The sequence below is a fragment of the Corythoichthys intestinalis genome, chromosome 18 (genome assembly GCF_030265065.1).
Source record: "Corythoichthys intestinalis isolate RoL2023-P3 chromosome 18, ASM3026506v1, whole genome shotgun sequence".
In the NCBI taxonomy this organism is placed as follows: Eukaryota; Metazoa; Chordata; class Actinopteri; order Syngnathiformes; family Syngnathidae; genus Corythoichthys; species Corythoichthys intestinalis.
In genome coordinates this window covers 27,070,656-27,083,055 of record NC_080412.1, presented here as the reverse complement: position 1 = coordinate 27,083,055, position 12,400 = coordinate 27,070,656, and the positions used below count along the sequence as shown (strand labels likewise).

At 39.5% G+C, this 12,400-nt stretch overlaps 1 protein-coding gene across 2 annotated transcripts in view; it reads right to left on the bottom strand.

Annotated features, from left to right (window-relative positions):
- The window catches only part of doc2b (double C2-like domains, beta), a 169,422-nt gene that overhangs the window by 75,336 nt on the left and 81,686 nt on the right, over positions 1-12,400 (bottom strand). For both annotated transcript variants that reach the window (XM_057820225.1, XM_057820226.1), the window contains exon 2: positions 5,336-5,415. In XM_057820225.1, the coding sequence (XP_057676208.1) occupies positions 5,336-5,415 (80 nt within the window). The remainder of the gene's footprint in view (positions 1-5,335; positions 5,416-12,400) is intronic.

Here is a 12,400-nt window from a genome sequence, read left to right as displayed (position 1 = left end):
ACTTGCTGATGTGCCAGTCCATTTTTACCCCTAAAACGCACATTTGGTTGGCTGATGACTTCACCCCCCTATCCCCACACACACACTTTCACAGCCCGACAGAAATACAACATGCCGCCTCCTCCGCCCCCTCCGAAGACGAGGGATATTAGAAGTTTTTTTTCCATCTGTAGCAGCCACTGTAAATAATGTACTAAGATGTCAATGTTGTGGAGGTGGGGAACACATCACTAATTTTGCTACTGAAAGTCCGTGTGAATTTCTCAAACTCCTGGAGGAAGCTGCGTTGAGAGAAAAATCCTCCTGTATGTTTTCTACTGTTAATTGAACTGTAAGAAATGTAGTGAACTAAGGATTACCCCATTATAGATAGTTAATTGATGATTAACAAGTTTGTATTTCTTGTGCATGTTAACATAATTTGTGTTCAAATATTGCAATTTAAATTTGCAAAAAAATCCAGACATTTTTCAGACAATTTTAAAAAATGTTTCTTTAGTAGTTTTTGAAAATAAGGGTTTGAATCGAACAGTGTATCACATGAACCAATACACATGATAGTTAGTATAAGTTAATACATATTTATTTTGCATTGATCATTTAGCCTATCAATTTCACCCAGTCTGTTTGGTCTTATAAATGTGTTGTCCCCAGCTAAAAGTGTACATCCAGGTTATGCTGTTATATCGTCCCTACCAATGTTGAGACCGAACCTACGCGCTTGTCACAGCACATTTAAATTTGTACATGGCACTGTAGAGTTTGAACTCCAACTGCGACATTGCAATCACAAGAGACGCGTCTTTTGTCCAAAAGATGACATTGTAGGCTCAGTCCTATGCTCATTTTTGGAGTTTCCAATTAATTTTCTGCACTAACTGGACGCCTCCGAGCTCATACAAATCTATGAACACATCTAGAAAGATAAACTGTGTAAAATTTCGTCAAAATCCGCCAAGCCGGTTTGGAGTCCGTAGAGAACGAACACACACCCACACACACACACCCCCACACCCACATACAAAGTTCCATTTATACATACAGTATGTAAAGTGGCGCAAATAAGTATTTAGTCAACCACCAATTGTGTAAGTTCTCCTACTTGAAATTATTACAGAGGCCTGTAATTGTCAACATGGGTAAACCTCAACCATGAGAGACAATGTGAAAAAAAAAAAAAGAAAATCACATTGTTTGATTCTTAAAGAATTTATTTGCAAATCATGGTGGAAAATAAGTATTTGGTCAATACCAAAAGTTCATCTCAATACTTTGTTCTGTACCCTTTGTTGGCAATAACGGAGGCCAAACATTTTCTGTAACTCTTCACAAGCTTTTCACACACTGTTGCTGGTATTATGGCCCATTCCTCCATGCAGATCTCCTCTAGAGCAGTTATGTTTTGGAGCTGTCGTTGGGCAGCACGGACTTTAAACTCCTTCCACAGATTTTCTATGGGGTTGAGATCTGGAGACTGGCTAGGCCACTCCAGGACCTTGAAATGCTTCTTACGAAGCCACTCCTTTGTTGCCCTGGCTGTGTGTTTGGGATCATTGTCATGCTGAAAGACCCAGCCACGTCTCATTTTCAATGCTCTTGCTGATGGAAGGAGATTTTCACTCAAAATCTCTAGATACGTGGCCCCATTCATTCTTTCCTTTACACAGATCAGTCGTCCTGGTCCCTTTGCAGAAAAACAGCCCCAAAGCATGATGTTTCCACCACTTCAGTATTCTTTCTCCTCCAAACGCGAGAACCTATGTTTCTACCACAAGTTCTATTTTGGTTTCATCTGACCATAACACATTCTCCCAGTCCTCTTCTGGTTCATCCAAATGCTCTCTAGCGAACCGCAGACGGGCCTGGACGTGTACTGGCTTCAGCAGGGGGACACGTCTGGCAGTGCAGGATTTGAGTCCCTGGCGGCGCAATGTGTTACTGATAGTAGCCTTTGTTACTGTGGTCCCAGCTCTCTGTAGGTCATTCACTAGGTCCCCACGTGTGGTTCTGGGATTTTTGCTCACCGTTCTTTGACACCACGGGGTGAGATCTTGCATGGAGCCCCAGATCGTGGGAGATTATCTGTGGTCTTGTATGTCTTCCATTTTCTAATAATTGCTCCCACAGTTATTTCTTTACACCAAGCGTTTTACCTATTGCAGATTCAGTCTTCCCAGCCTGGTGCAAGTCTACAATTTTGTCTCTGGTGTCCTTTGACAGCTCTTTGGTATTGGCCATAGTGGAGTTTGGAGTGTGACTGACTGATGTTGTGGACAGGTGTCTTTTATACCGATATTGAGTTAAAACAGATGCCATTAATACAGGTAACGAGTGGAGCCTCGTTAGACCTCGTTAGAAGAAGTTAGACCAGAAATCTTGCTTGATTGTTGGTGACCAAATACATATTTTCCACTCTAATTTGGAAATAGATTCTTTAAAAATCAAACAATGTGATTTTCTGTTTTTTTTTTTCACATTCTGTCTCTCATGGTTGAGGTTTAGCCATGTTGACAATTACAGGCTTCTCTAATCTTTTCAAGTAGGAGAACTTGCACAATTGGTGGTTGACTAAATACTTATTTGCCCCACTATAAGTATAGATAGACCCATAAAAACATCAATGGGAAATAAAAGACAAATACCCGAGTTTAATATACTCCTTTGTTCCTCCCTTTTCGATATCTAATCTGCTATTAATGGTTCAAAAACGATACACAGTAAAATGCTTTTAAAAATAATTAGTACCTGCTGAGGTGCAAAGAAACACGCATGTCTTTCCCAGCGCAGAACGTGTTGAAACCCTTTACTGTGGCGACGCGTGGGACGGAAAAAATATTCACGCGGCGTCGTATTAACAATATTGACGCAAGCGACATATTGAAAGCGTGTCAGTCGCGTTATGCAAATTTGCCTTCGATTCCAACTCTTGCTCGCTGCTGTTTATGAATCAGTAAAGGGAAAATGTCAGCAGTCTGTCCCCGCTGCAAAATTAACATTTTCAATGGCCAATTGATCTTTCAAATTAAGCGTCGTATCAAAAATTATGGATGGTAAAATGGCGTAGATGCTACCTGATGTTTTCTTTCCTAATTTTCTTTACTAAATGACAGACTGATCATGTTTACCAATCACGCGGCTCTTAAAAACTACATTAAAATTATTTAAATGAGTTTATCACTTGTAGACGTCCAATCCATTTGAACTGGGAGGGTGGCAGCGAATGAACGTTCATTCGCTGCCAACCCTCCCACTTCAAATGGATTAGACGTCAAGAGCGATAAATTCATTTAAATTCACTGCAAATGGATGACTGGACGCCACGATTGGACGTCTAACATAATCTTGGATGACAAGTGCTCCGTTTTTTCTGCGGCGTGCGCAGCCGGCGGCCATCTTGGATCAGGCCTCTCGAACTAAATCTCGAAAAGTATATACAGTGGTATGAAAAAGTCTCTGAACCTTTTGGAATTTCTCACATTTCTGCATAAAATCACCATCAAGTGTGATCTGATCTTTGTCAAAATCGCACAGATGAAAAACTGTCTGCTTTAACTAAAACCACCCAAACATTTATAGGTTTTCATATTTTAATGAGGATATTATGCAAACAATTACAGGAGGGGGAAAAATAAGTAAGTGAACCATCACATATAATATTTTGTGGCACCCCCTTTTGCAGCAATAACTTCAACCAGACGCTTCCTGTAGCTTCAGATCAGTCTGGCACATCGATCAGGACTAATCTTGGCCAGTTCTTCTCTAAAAAAAACTGCTGTAGTTCAGTCAAATTCCTGAGATGTCTTGCAAGAATAGCTGTCGTTAGGTCATGCCACAGCATCTCAATGGGGTTCAAGTCTGGACTTTGACTTGGCCACTCCAGAACTTGTATTTTGTTCTTCTGAAATCATTCTGAAGTTGATTTACTTCTGTGATTTGGATCATTGTGTTGTTGCGGTATCCATCCTTTTATAGCTTTAACTGTCTGACAGATCGCCTCAGGTTTTCCTCCAAGACATCCTGATAAACTTTTGAATTCATTCTTCCATTAATGATCGCAAGTTGTCCAGGCCCTGAGGCAGCAAAGCAGCCCCAAATCATGATGCTCCCTCCACTATGCTTCACGGTGGGGATGAGGTGTTGATGTTGGTGAGCTGCTCCTTTTTTCCTCCACACATGACGTTCTGTGTTACTCCCAAACAATTCAACTTTGGTATCATCAGTCCACAAAATATTTTGCCAAAACGTCTGTGGAGTGTCCAAGTGCCTTTTTGCGAACATTAAAGGAGCAACAATGTTTTTTATTAGACAGCATTGGCTTCCTCTGTGGAGTCCTCCCATGAACACCATTATTGGCCATAGTTTTACATATAGTTGATGTGTGCGCAGAGATATTGGACTGTGCCAGTGATTTCTGTAAGTCTTTAGCAGACACTCTAGGGTTTTTCTTAACTTCTCTGAGAATTCTGCGCTGTACTCTCGGTGTCATCTTTGCTGGACGGCCACTCCTTCGGAGAGAAACAACAGTCCCAAACTCTCCCCATTTGTAGACAACTTCTCTGACTGTCGATTGATGAACATCCAGACTTTTAGAGATGGGTTTGTACCCTTTCCCAGCTTTATACAAATCAACAATCCTTGACTGAGCCATGATGCACATCAGACAATGCTTCTCATCAAGACAATGCATACAAGGTCGTGTTTTATAGTGGGCAGGGTAGCTTTAAACCACTCATCAGTGATTGGGCACACACTTAACTCAAATTGTTTGGTAAAAATTGGTTTCAATTGCTCTTTAAGTCTCCTTAGGCAGAGGATTCACTTACTTATTTTTCCCCTTCTGTCATTGTTTGCATACTATCATCATTAAAATATGAAAACCTGTAAATGTTTGGGTGGTTTTAGTTAAAGCAGACACTGTATTTTCATCTGTGCGATTTTGACAAAGTTCAGATCACATTTGATAATGATTTTATGCAGAAATGTGAGAAATTCCAAAAGGTTCAGATAATTTTTCATACCATTGTATAGCGCAGCATCGGCACGTTATTCCATTGTATTCCCCGATTCCGATGACGTCATTTTAGTGCCATATCGTTCTCTCTATCGGATACGGTATTGGTGCAACACTGGCAAGAACAAATAAATAACTGAATCAATACTTTTGCAAACAAATATCAGATCCTGATGTATCTCAGCATGCTTAATAATACTTTAAATACTTGTTGATACTTTTGACAATAGACACAAGCAGAGTGTTTTTTTCAAAATTCAGGTAGACAAAAGGATGTCAGTTCGACTGTAATTACGCTACCTATTGGAGTGGAATAAAGATTACCTTGGCTTTGTTAATGGTGCAGTGCAGAGCATTGTTCTCCTGGTCGTACAGCAAGCTGAAGTCCAGAGTTCCAAGAGTAGCTGGAAGAAAAGAGAAAAATAAGTCATCATTTTGACAGACAAACATATATAATACCTTGCCTTCCTTTTCTTCATGAAAACATGCTAACAAAAGCTGTTTGTTTTAAACATTGGGTCAGTTATTTTTTTTCTTCGGAGATTTGAAAGACAACAAAATTGAGAGCAAAGCAAATGAATGAACTCTACAAAGTTGTATGTAAAAATGAGTTGACTGTTTTTTTCAATTAAGATAGTAGATTGTTTTGGGACAAGGATAACCTAAATAGCCAACAGTTTAGTCAATAAAAGATTATCCAGTATTTTGTGTTAAAAGAAAAACCTGCCTGTGTCAAAACAATACTGCTCACCTTGGCTGCTTGGGTTGGACGTCTACTAGTGACAAATTAATCTAATATTACAGATTATTAAAAGAGTCACATGATTAGACCAATATTGTCAGGGCTGGCCCTGTGCATAGGCAAGCTAGGCGGTTGCCTCGAGCACAATCTAGTGGAGGGGGTGCCAAATTGCTTTGGAGGAAAAAAATCCCATGGTCCACCTCCCTAATGTTTTCTAACAAATCAAATACATTTCAATATGCTACAATAACAAATTTGTGGTTTCCGACCTACATCGGTTTGGCCACCTGCTGTTTTGTAGCTCTCAAGAGGTAAGGAGGAACAGGAGGAGCAATAGTTTGTGCTTATGCGCAAGCAGATCCACTTCACCAACAATGATAAATAACTGCACACTCATTCAAACCCACAGTTTTCAGAACAAAACTAAAATTATCACATAACAACAAATTAAATAGTATGCAATTAGCAATTAATGAAACAACTGGAACAGCCGTATAAGATAAGATATAATTAGCACGGAACATGAACTTTGAATGTTATTTACAGCGCCGCATTGCATGCTGGGAGGCATGAGGCACAAGTGGCAGTATATCGGATGACAAAAGTGTTGAGGGCATGTGGCAGCAGAGGTTGTCTGTCCCTCCCAAGGGAAGTGAAAGATTACATTAAGCAGTGATGGCCATATGAAGCTTCTTGAAGCAATGAAGCTTTGCAGCCAATTGATTCAAAGCTTCATGGTGGTTCATTTGCCCTATTCCGATATCAAGTGGTCTAGAAGCCCAAGGGGCCAACTTTGTTGACAAGTCTATGGCTATTTGTTTAAAGGGAGCTTCGGACTTAAAGACTTGTAGGCTCTAATAAGCCACAATTGTTCTCTTTTACTAAAATATGTTATTAGAAACACATAAAATATTGCCCTTGATTTAAAGATCTATAATATTTAGTACATGCTTTGATCCATGGAGGGCGCCATGTTTTAAGCGCACAATGGACGCTCGGGGTGATGACGTAGATTGTCACTGTCACTCGACGAATACTACCGGGTTACTGCAATTCCTTCCATGCGGCGAGACGTCTAACACATGCGCTAATCAGTTAAAAGCGGCAGATTGTTGATCTGTTGACCAGATTAGTCACGTAGCATATTTAAACCACCCTCATTTGATATTACTACATTTAAGCAGGGGTTAATTTGTGGCACCCCCTTTTGCAGGTGCCACAGGTGCCGGAACGTGTTCCGGCACCTCTTGATTTTGGCCTCCCTGTGTTCCGGGACTTATTTTGGCAGATCCGGCACCTCTCGTGCATATAAAATAATAATAATAATATAAATACGTTGGGGGGGAAGAAGGAGAGGAGTTGTTGATGGCTTTCTCCACTTTATTTTGGCAACAATAAGAAAACAATAAACAAAATAAAAGCGGACTGCCGCCACATTCGACCGCGAACTTTTGCTTCTTGCTCGTCTCCCCCTCACCTCTTACTACTCACAGCTCTCCAGTCCCAGCGTCTCTTAAACGGATCGTGCATAGTGTCTTGTTATGAGCCTTTTGTTGACAAATGTATCGAACACACGGCGTGCTGACGACTTTGTTTCTTTATTAACATATGGAGCTAACAGTAGGAACACAGCTTGGGGCTCTCGGCAGGCTCTGCCTCTCTATCGCACTCCCGCATCACGTGACCAAAACAACAGTAACGCTGCGTGCACATTCAGGGTGCCTCGGAAAACAGTATATCAGAATATTACACACAGTTAGGACATTACAGTATAAAATAAAATAATAATATGCATAAATTCATTTACACAACAAATCCCAAGAATTGCATGTTGTTTATACAAATTTAACGTCATTTGAAAGACTCGGAGATTTGTTGATTCACTGAGAAGTTGGACCAACAAATCACGCCCCTGACATTAAAAAAAAAAAAAAAAACTTGAAATTTTTGGCATCATGGGAGCAAGCAGCCAGGATCAAATGGTATTTCAACATGCCAAAAAGAGAGTTGCATTTACTGTCTTTTTTCAAAAAGAAGGAAGATGGTTCAAAACGAGTCAGAAAAGCACATAGAAAAGATAGGAAAAAAAAGCATGGAAAGTGGGCATTTGCGTTTTGTTTTCAGCACCATTTTCTGCATATTGTAATGTCCATAACTGCGTGAGGTCCCGTGAAGGGGCCATCGGACAGCAGAGTGGTGACGTAGCGGGAAGTGAGGAGAAGAGTGCGGTGTGAGAGCGAAGTTGGCGGTCGCATGTTGCAGCAGTCCACTGTTATTTTTGTTATTTGTTATTTAACTGTTGCCACAATAAAGTGATAGAAGCCATCATTCACTCCTTTCCTGTCTATGTCCCCATCCGGGCTATTACAATACGTTCCAGGACCTGTCCCTGTGCCGTCATCCCTGCGCTGTCATATGTACTTTGCGTTTCGGCACCTTATGATACACAAATTAAGCACTGCGTTTAAGTATTTTCTTAAGGCATGTATAGTATGTTCTGCCTGTATGCATCTAAACAAAACAAGCTGAAAGCGCACGATAGTACTTTGGGTGTCAAAGTTTCGCTGGTGTAGCACATTTTGGCAGAACATTTTTTTCCCCTACTCTCGTCTCGTCTCATCCCGTCTTTCCTGTTCATTTTGCTTTTGCTGCTCATTTTGTGAAATATCGACAGTTTTGTCACACTCATTAATGTTCTTCTCAGGCTCAAATTGAAAGGGTTGAACTGATGATGTGTTTATGTCACTAGAGTCATACTCTTGAAGCCTGGCAACGTAACCATTTGATGTCACCGCCCTGCAACGTCAACAACAATGGCGACCTACTAGTTAAACTAATACTGTATTACAAATGGTATTATGTTGGGTCTAAACTATGTACTATTCTACAAAATAACCCAAGAGAGGACGTAAATAACTGAGACAGGAGACAGAGAGTGAGATTTTACCAGACAGCCGCTTGGGGAGAGGTGGGAGAGAGCGCAACGTGCCAAATCAGAGTCTCACCGAAGTCTCTCTTAGAGCTCCTCATTCTGCCGTCTTTTTTATTAGGGAGCCATTGTTATGGTCATGCATTACATTAGTTGCAAGGCGTCATTGTGACGGCAGTTTGTGATTTGCAGCGCACCTCTAAGTGAAGATAGCAACTTTGTTTTGAACACACACACACACACACACACTTGCACACAATGTGGTTGGGGAAGTACAAACATGTACATTAGTCACTCCGCGTGAGTATGCATTGTTACAGTGTTTAACTATCATTCGCGTCATAGCTTGGGAGTAGTTATGGGAGAGCATACTTGTACAATTGGCGTAATAAGTGTCATACCATAAGCTTATCTTACATATAATAACGAAAACATCAAGAGGGGTTTCAAAATCAAATTATTTTAACTCATAATAACTTTTATCTTGAAGAACTACAAGTCTTTCTATCCGTGGATCCCATTAAGATAATATCAATGTGCTTGTATTACTATATGAACAAAAAGCAACAAGAGCTATAAGGATAATTTGCTATTCATTTTTAATTAAAAATAATAGCTTTTCCACAGTACACAACTGTACACCCTTTAAGTTGTGAAAATACAATATTTTCAAAATATACAATGTTTCAAAAAATATATATTTTCATTGAGGTGGGGGGCTCCTTATTACACTTTTGCCTAGGGCACCTAGTCACCCAGGGTGGCCATGATCATTGTCAATGGTGTTAAAAGCGTTAAGTAAAAAGGTAAGACAACCATGCTAGTCTGAGATAAAAGGTATAATTTAATGGGTAAAAGTAAACGTTTTGCAGGTTAAATGCTTCCTTGAGAAAATTGTTCATTGTTCTTCCGAGAAAAGTGGATGAAAGCCTTGTCGGAAACCTCAACTTCATTGGTCAATTTGCAAGCTTTCTGTATTGGAGCACTAGCAGTAATTGTAGGATGTAGGAAGATTGAAAAACACAGCAAGATGTCGAAGGAGAAGGGGAGTCTTGCATTATTGCAGGAACAAGCAGATCAGAGTCCATTCCTCCACTGTGTCGATTGTGTTTCGCGCCTTCTCAGCAACCTTTTCCCGATTTAGCTTAGCAGTTAGAACCTTGGGGTAAACGTCAGCAGATGTTTAAACTTAGCCTGCTTTCCCTTCAGATGTCTTGTTAATGAGCAGGAGAAGAGGCATTCAAATGTAGAGCATAAGCGGATTTTAAGGGGGGCCAGAACCCTCCTGGTGGCCGAAAAGTGTCATTGCATGAAATTGACTTTCTTATATATATATAAAATTTGTAAAGCAATAAAACTGCAACACGAATAAAATGAACAAAGAAAAAAAATGTATAATGGGTCAAATTTATTTTTCAAACAGATCATGTGACTAGCACCTTAGACGGTCATTTGATTTGCATATAATTTTCACCCCCCAAAAAATTAGGGGAGGGCAATTTAATTTTTCAAATGATTTTTTTTTCCTTGATTGATTTTTTGATTGAAGCAACTTTATTTGGGATTGAATGATTAAGACACAAATGTCCTACCCATAATATGGCCCAAACACAAAAATGATTGCTTCAATCAAAGAAAACATTTTCAATGAAAAATTAAGTGTTCAAATGCAAATTTTTCAATCATATTTTTTTTTTTCGCGTTCAAAAACATTTTCTCTAATTGAAATTTTTCTTTTTTTGATTTTCTTTTTGAAAAAATATATATTTTTGAAGCAGCTTATTTTTTGATTGAATAATAAAGACAAAAATTTCCGAGCCAAAATTTGGCCCAAACACAAATCAACATTACTTCAATGAAAAAAGTTGCTTCAATCAAAAAAACACTTGAATCCAATTAAAAAAAAAAAAAAAAAAAAAAAAAGAAAGAAAAAAATCAATCAAAGAAAAATAGCTTTCACATGAATTTTTTTGAGTTTCAATTTTATTTTTGCTTTCAAACACATTTTTTTTTTTTTGATTTAAGCTACTTTTTTGATTGAATCAATTTATTTTTTGATTGAATAATAAAGACACAAATCTACCTCCATATGGCTCCGCCGAGCGGATACAGTTTTTGACTGGGGTAACTACATTGGCACGACACCGGCGGGCGTACCATATTCAATGGTTGACGATCTTGGTGAAAAGTATTGCCTAGGCACCCTGATTTAGAATTCCCCTCAAGAATGCTGGGAAACAAAAAACGCTCATTGTCATCTTATTATTAGGGCCCGAGCACTAAGCGTGCGAAGGCCCTATTGTTTTGCAAAGGATTATTAGGGCCCGAGCACTAAGCGTGCGAAGGCCCTATTGTTTTGCAAATGATTATTAGGGCCCGAGCACTAAGCGTGCGAAGGCCCTATTGTTTTGCAAAGGATTATTTTTATTAGGGCCCGAGCACTAGGCGTGCGAAGGCCCTATTGTAATGCAAAGGATTATTATTATTATTATTATTATTATTCTTCTTTCTTCATGGCAAATGAAAATGGCCAATTTGGAGGCCTGAACATGCACGAAAAGTCACCAAAATTTGCACATACGTGCAGATTCGCGTAAAATTTGATAATCTAGCGTCGTTTTGAAAAAATTTCAAAAAATGGCTCAGTGGCGCCCCCTTGACCCTTAAAATTTTCAAAAAGGCCTTTCCTCTCAGGTTTTCAACGTAGAGCGATGAAATTTGGGGAGTAGATACCTTATGCCTAACTGTTCAAAAAAGCCTCTTGCACCCATATTCCAAATCTGACAGGAAATCGGATATTTTGGATCAAATGTGAAATTTTTTCGGTTCACAGTTGGAGTTTACGTTTGGAGGCCTGAACATGCACGAAAACTCACCAAAATTTGCACATACATGCAACTTTGCGTAAATTTTGATAATCTACAAAAAAATTTAACAAAATCGCTCAGTGGCGCCCCCTTGAAATTTTCAAAAAGGCCTGTCCTATTAGGTTTTTTCAACGTAGAATGATGAAATTTGGTGAGTCGATACATTGTGTAAAACTGCTCCAAAAAGTCTCTTGCACCAATATTCCAAACCCAACAGGAAGCCGGAAATTTTGGATCAAATGTGAAATTTTATCGATTTACATTTGAGACCTTGTCGCTGAAGAAAATAGTTGGATCGTCTTCAAAATTGGTCAGACTATTCAGGAGACATATGAGATCTTAAGTTTTCAAAATGGTGAGTTTTCACTCAAGGGTCTGACCTGGGCGTGGTCCCAAAGTCGGCCATTTTTGGGCAAAATACCAAATTCAGAATATGATTAAAAACTCGGTGATACAACGTTCAATCTTTTTCATTTCTAGCATGTATATGAGATATCCCAGCCTGAACACGACTGCATTGAAATATTACCCATTAGGCCTGGCGCCCCCTAGTGGAAACAGGAAATGGCCTTCTTTACGAGACAGGCTCCTCCTCCAAGGGAAAAAAATCTATTGACCTCAAACCTGTTTCAGGGGAGCCTCAAGACATGTGTTCAGGTCCCTGATGAAAAATATTGAGGTTTCGTTGAAGCGGAGAGGTCCAAACTGGAAGTGAAAATGACCGTCAACAATTTGTCTCGCCAAAAACTTTGAACAGTCATAACTCGGCAGATATGCAACATATCTGCGCCAAACTTTCCGTGTTTGTTGAGAGTCATACCCTGAAGGTTCTTGTAGGGGTCATTTGCATC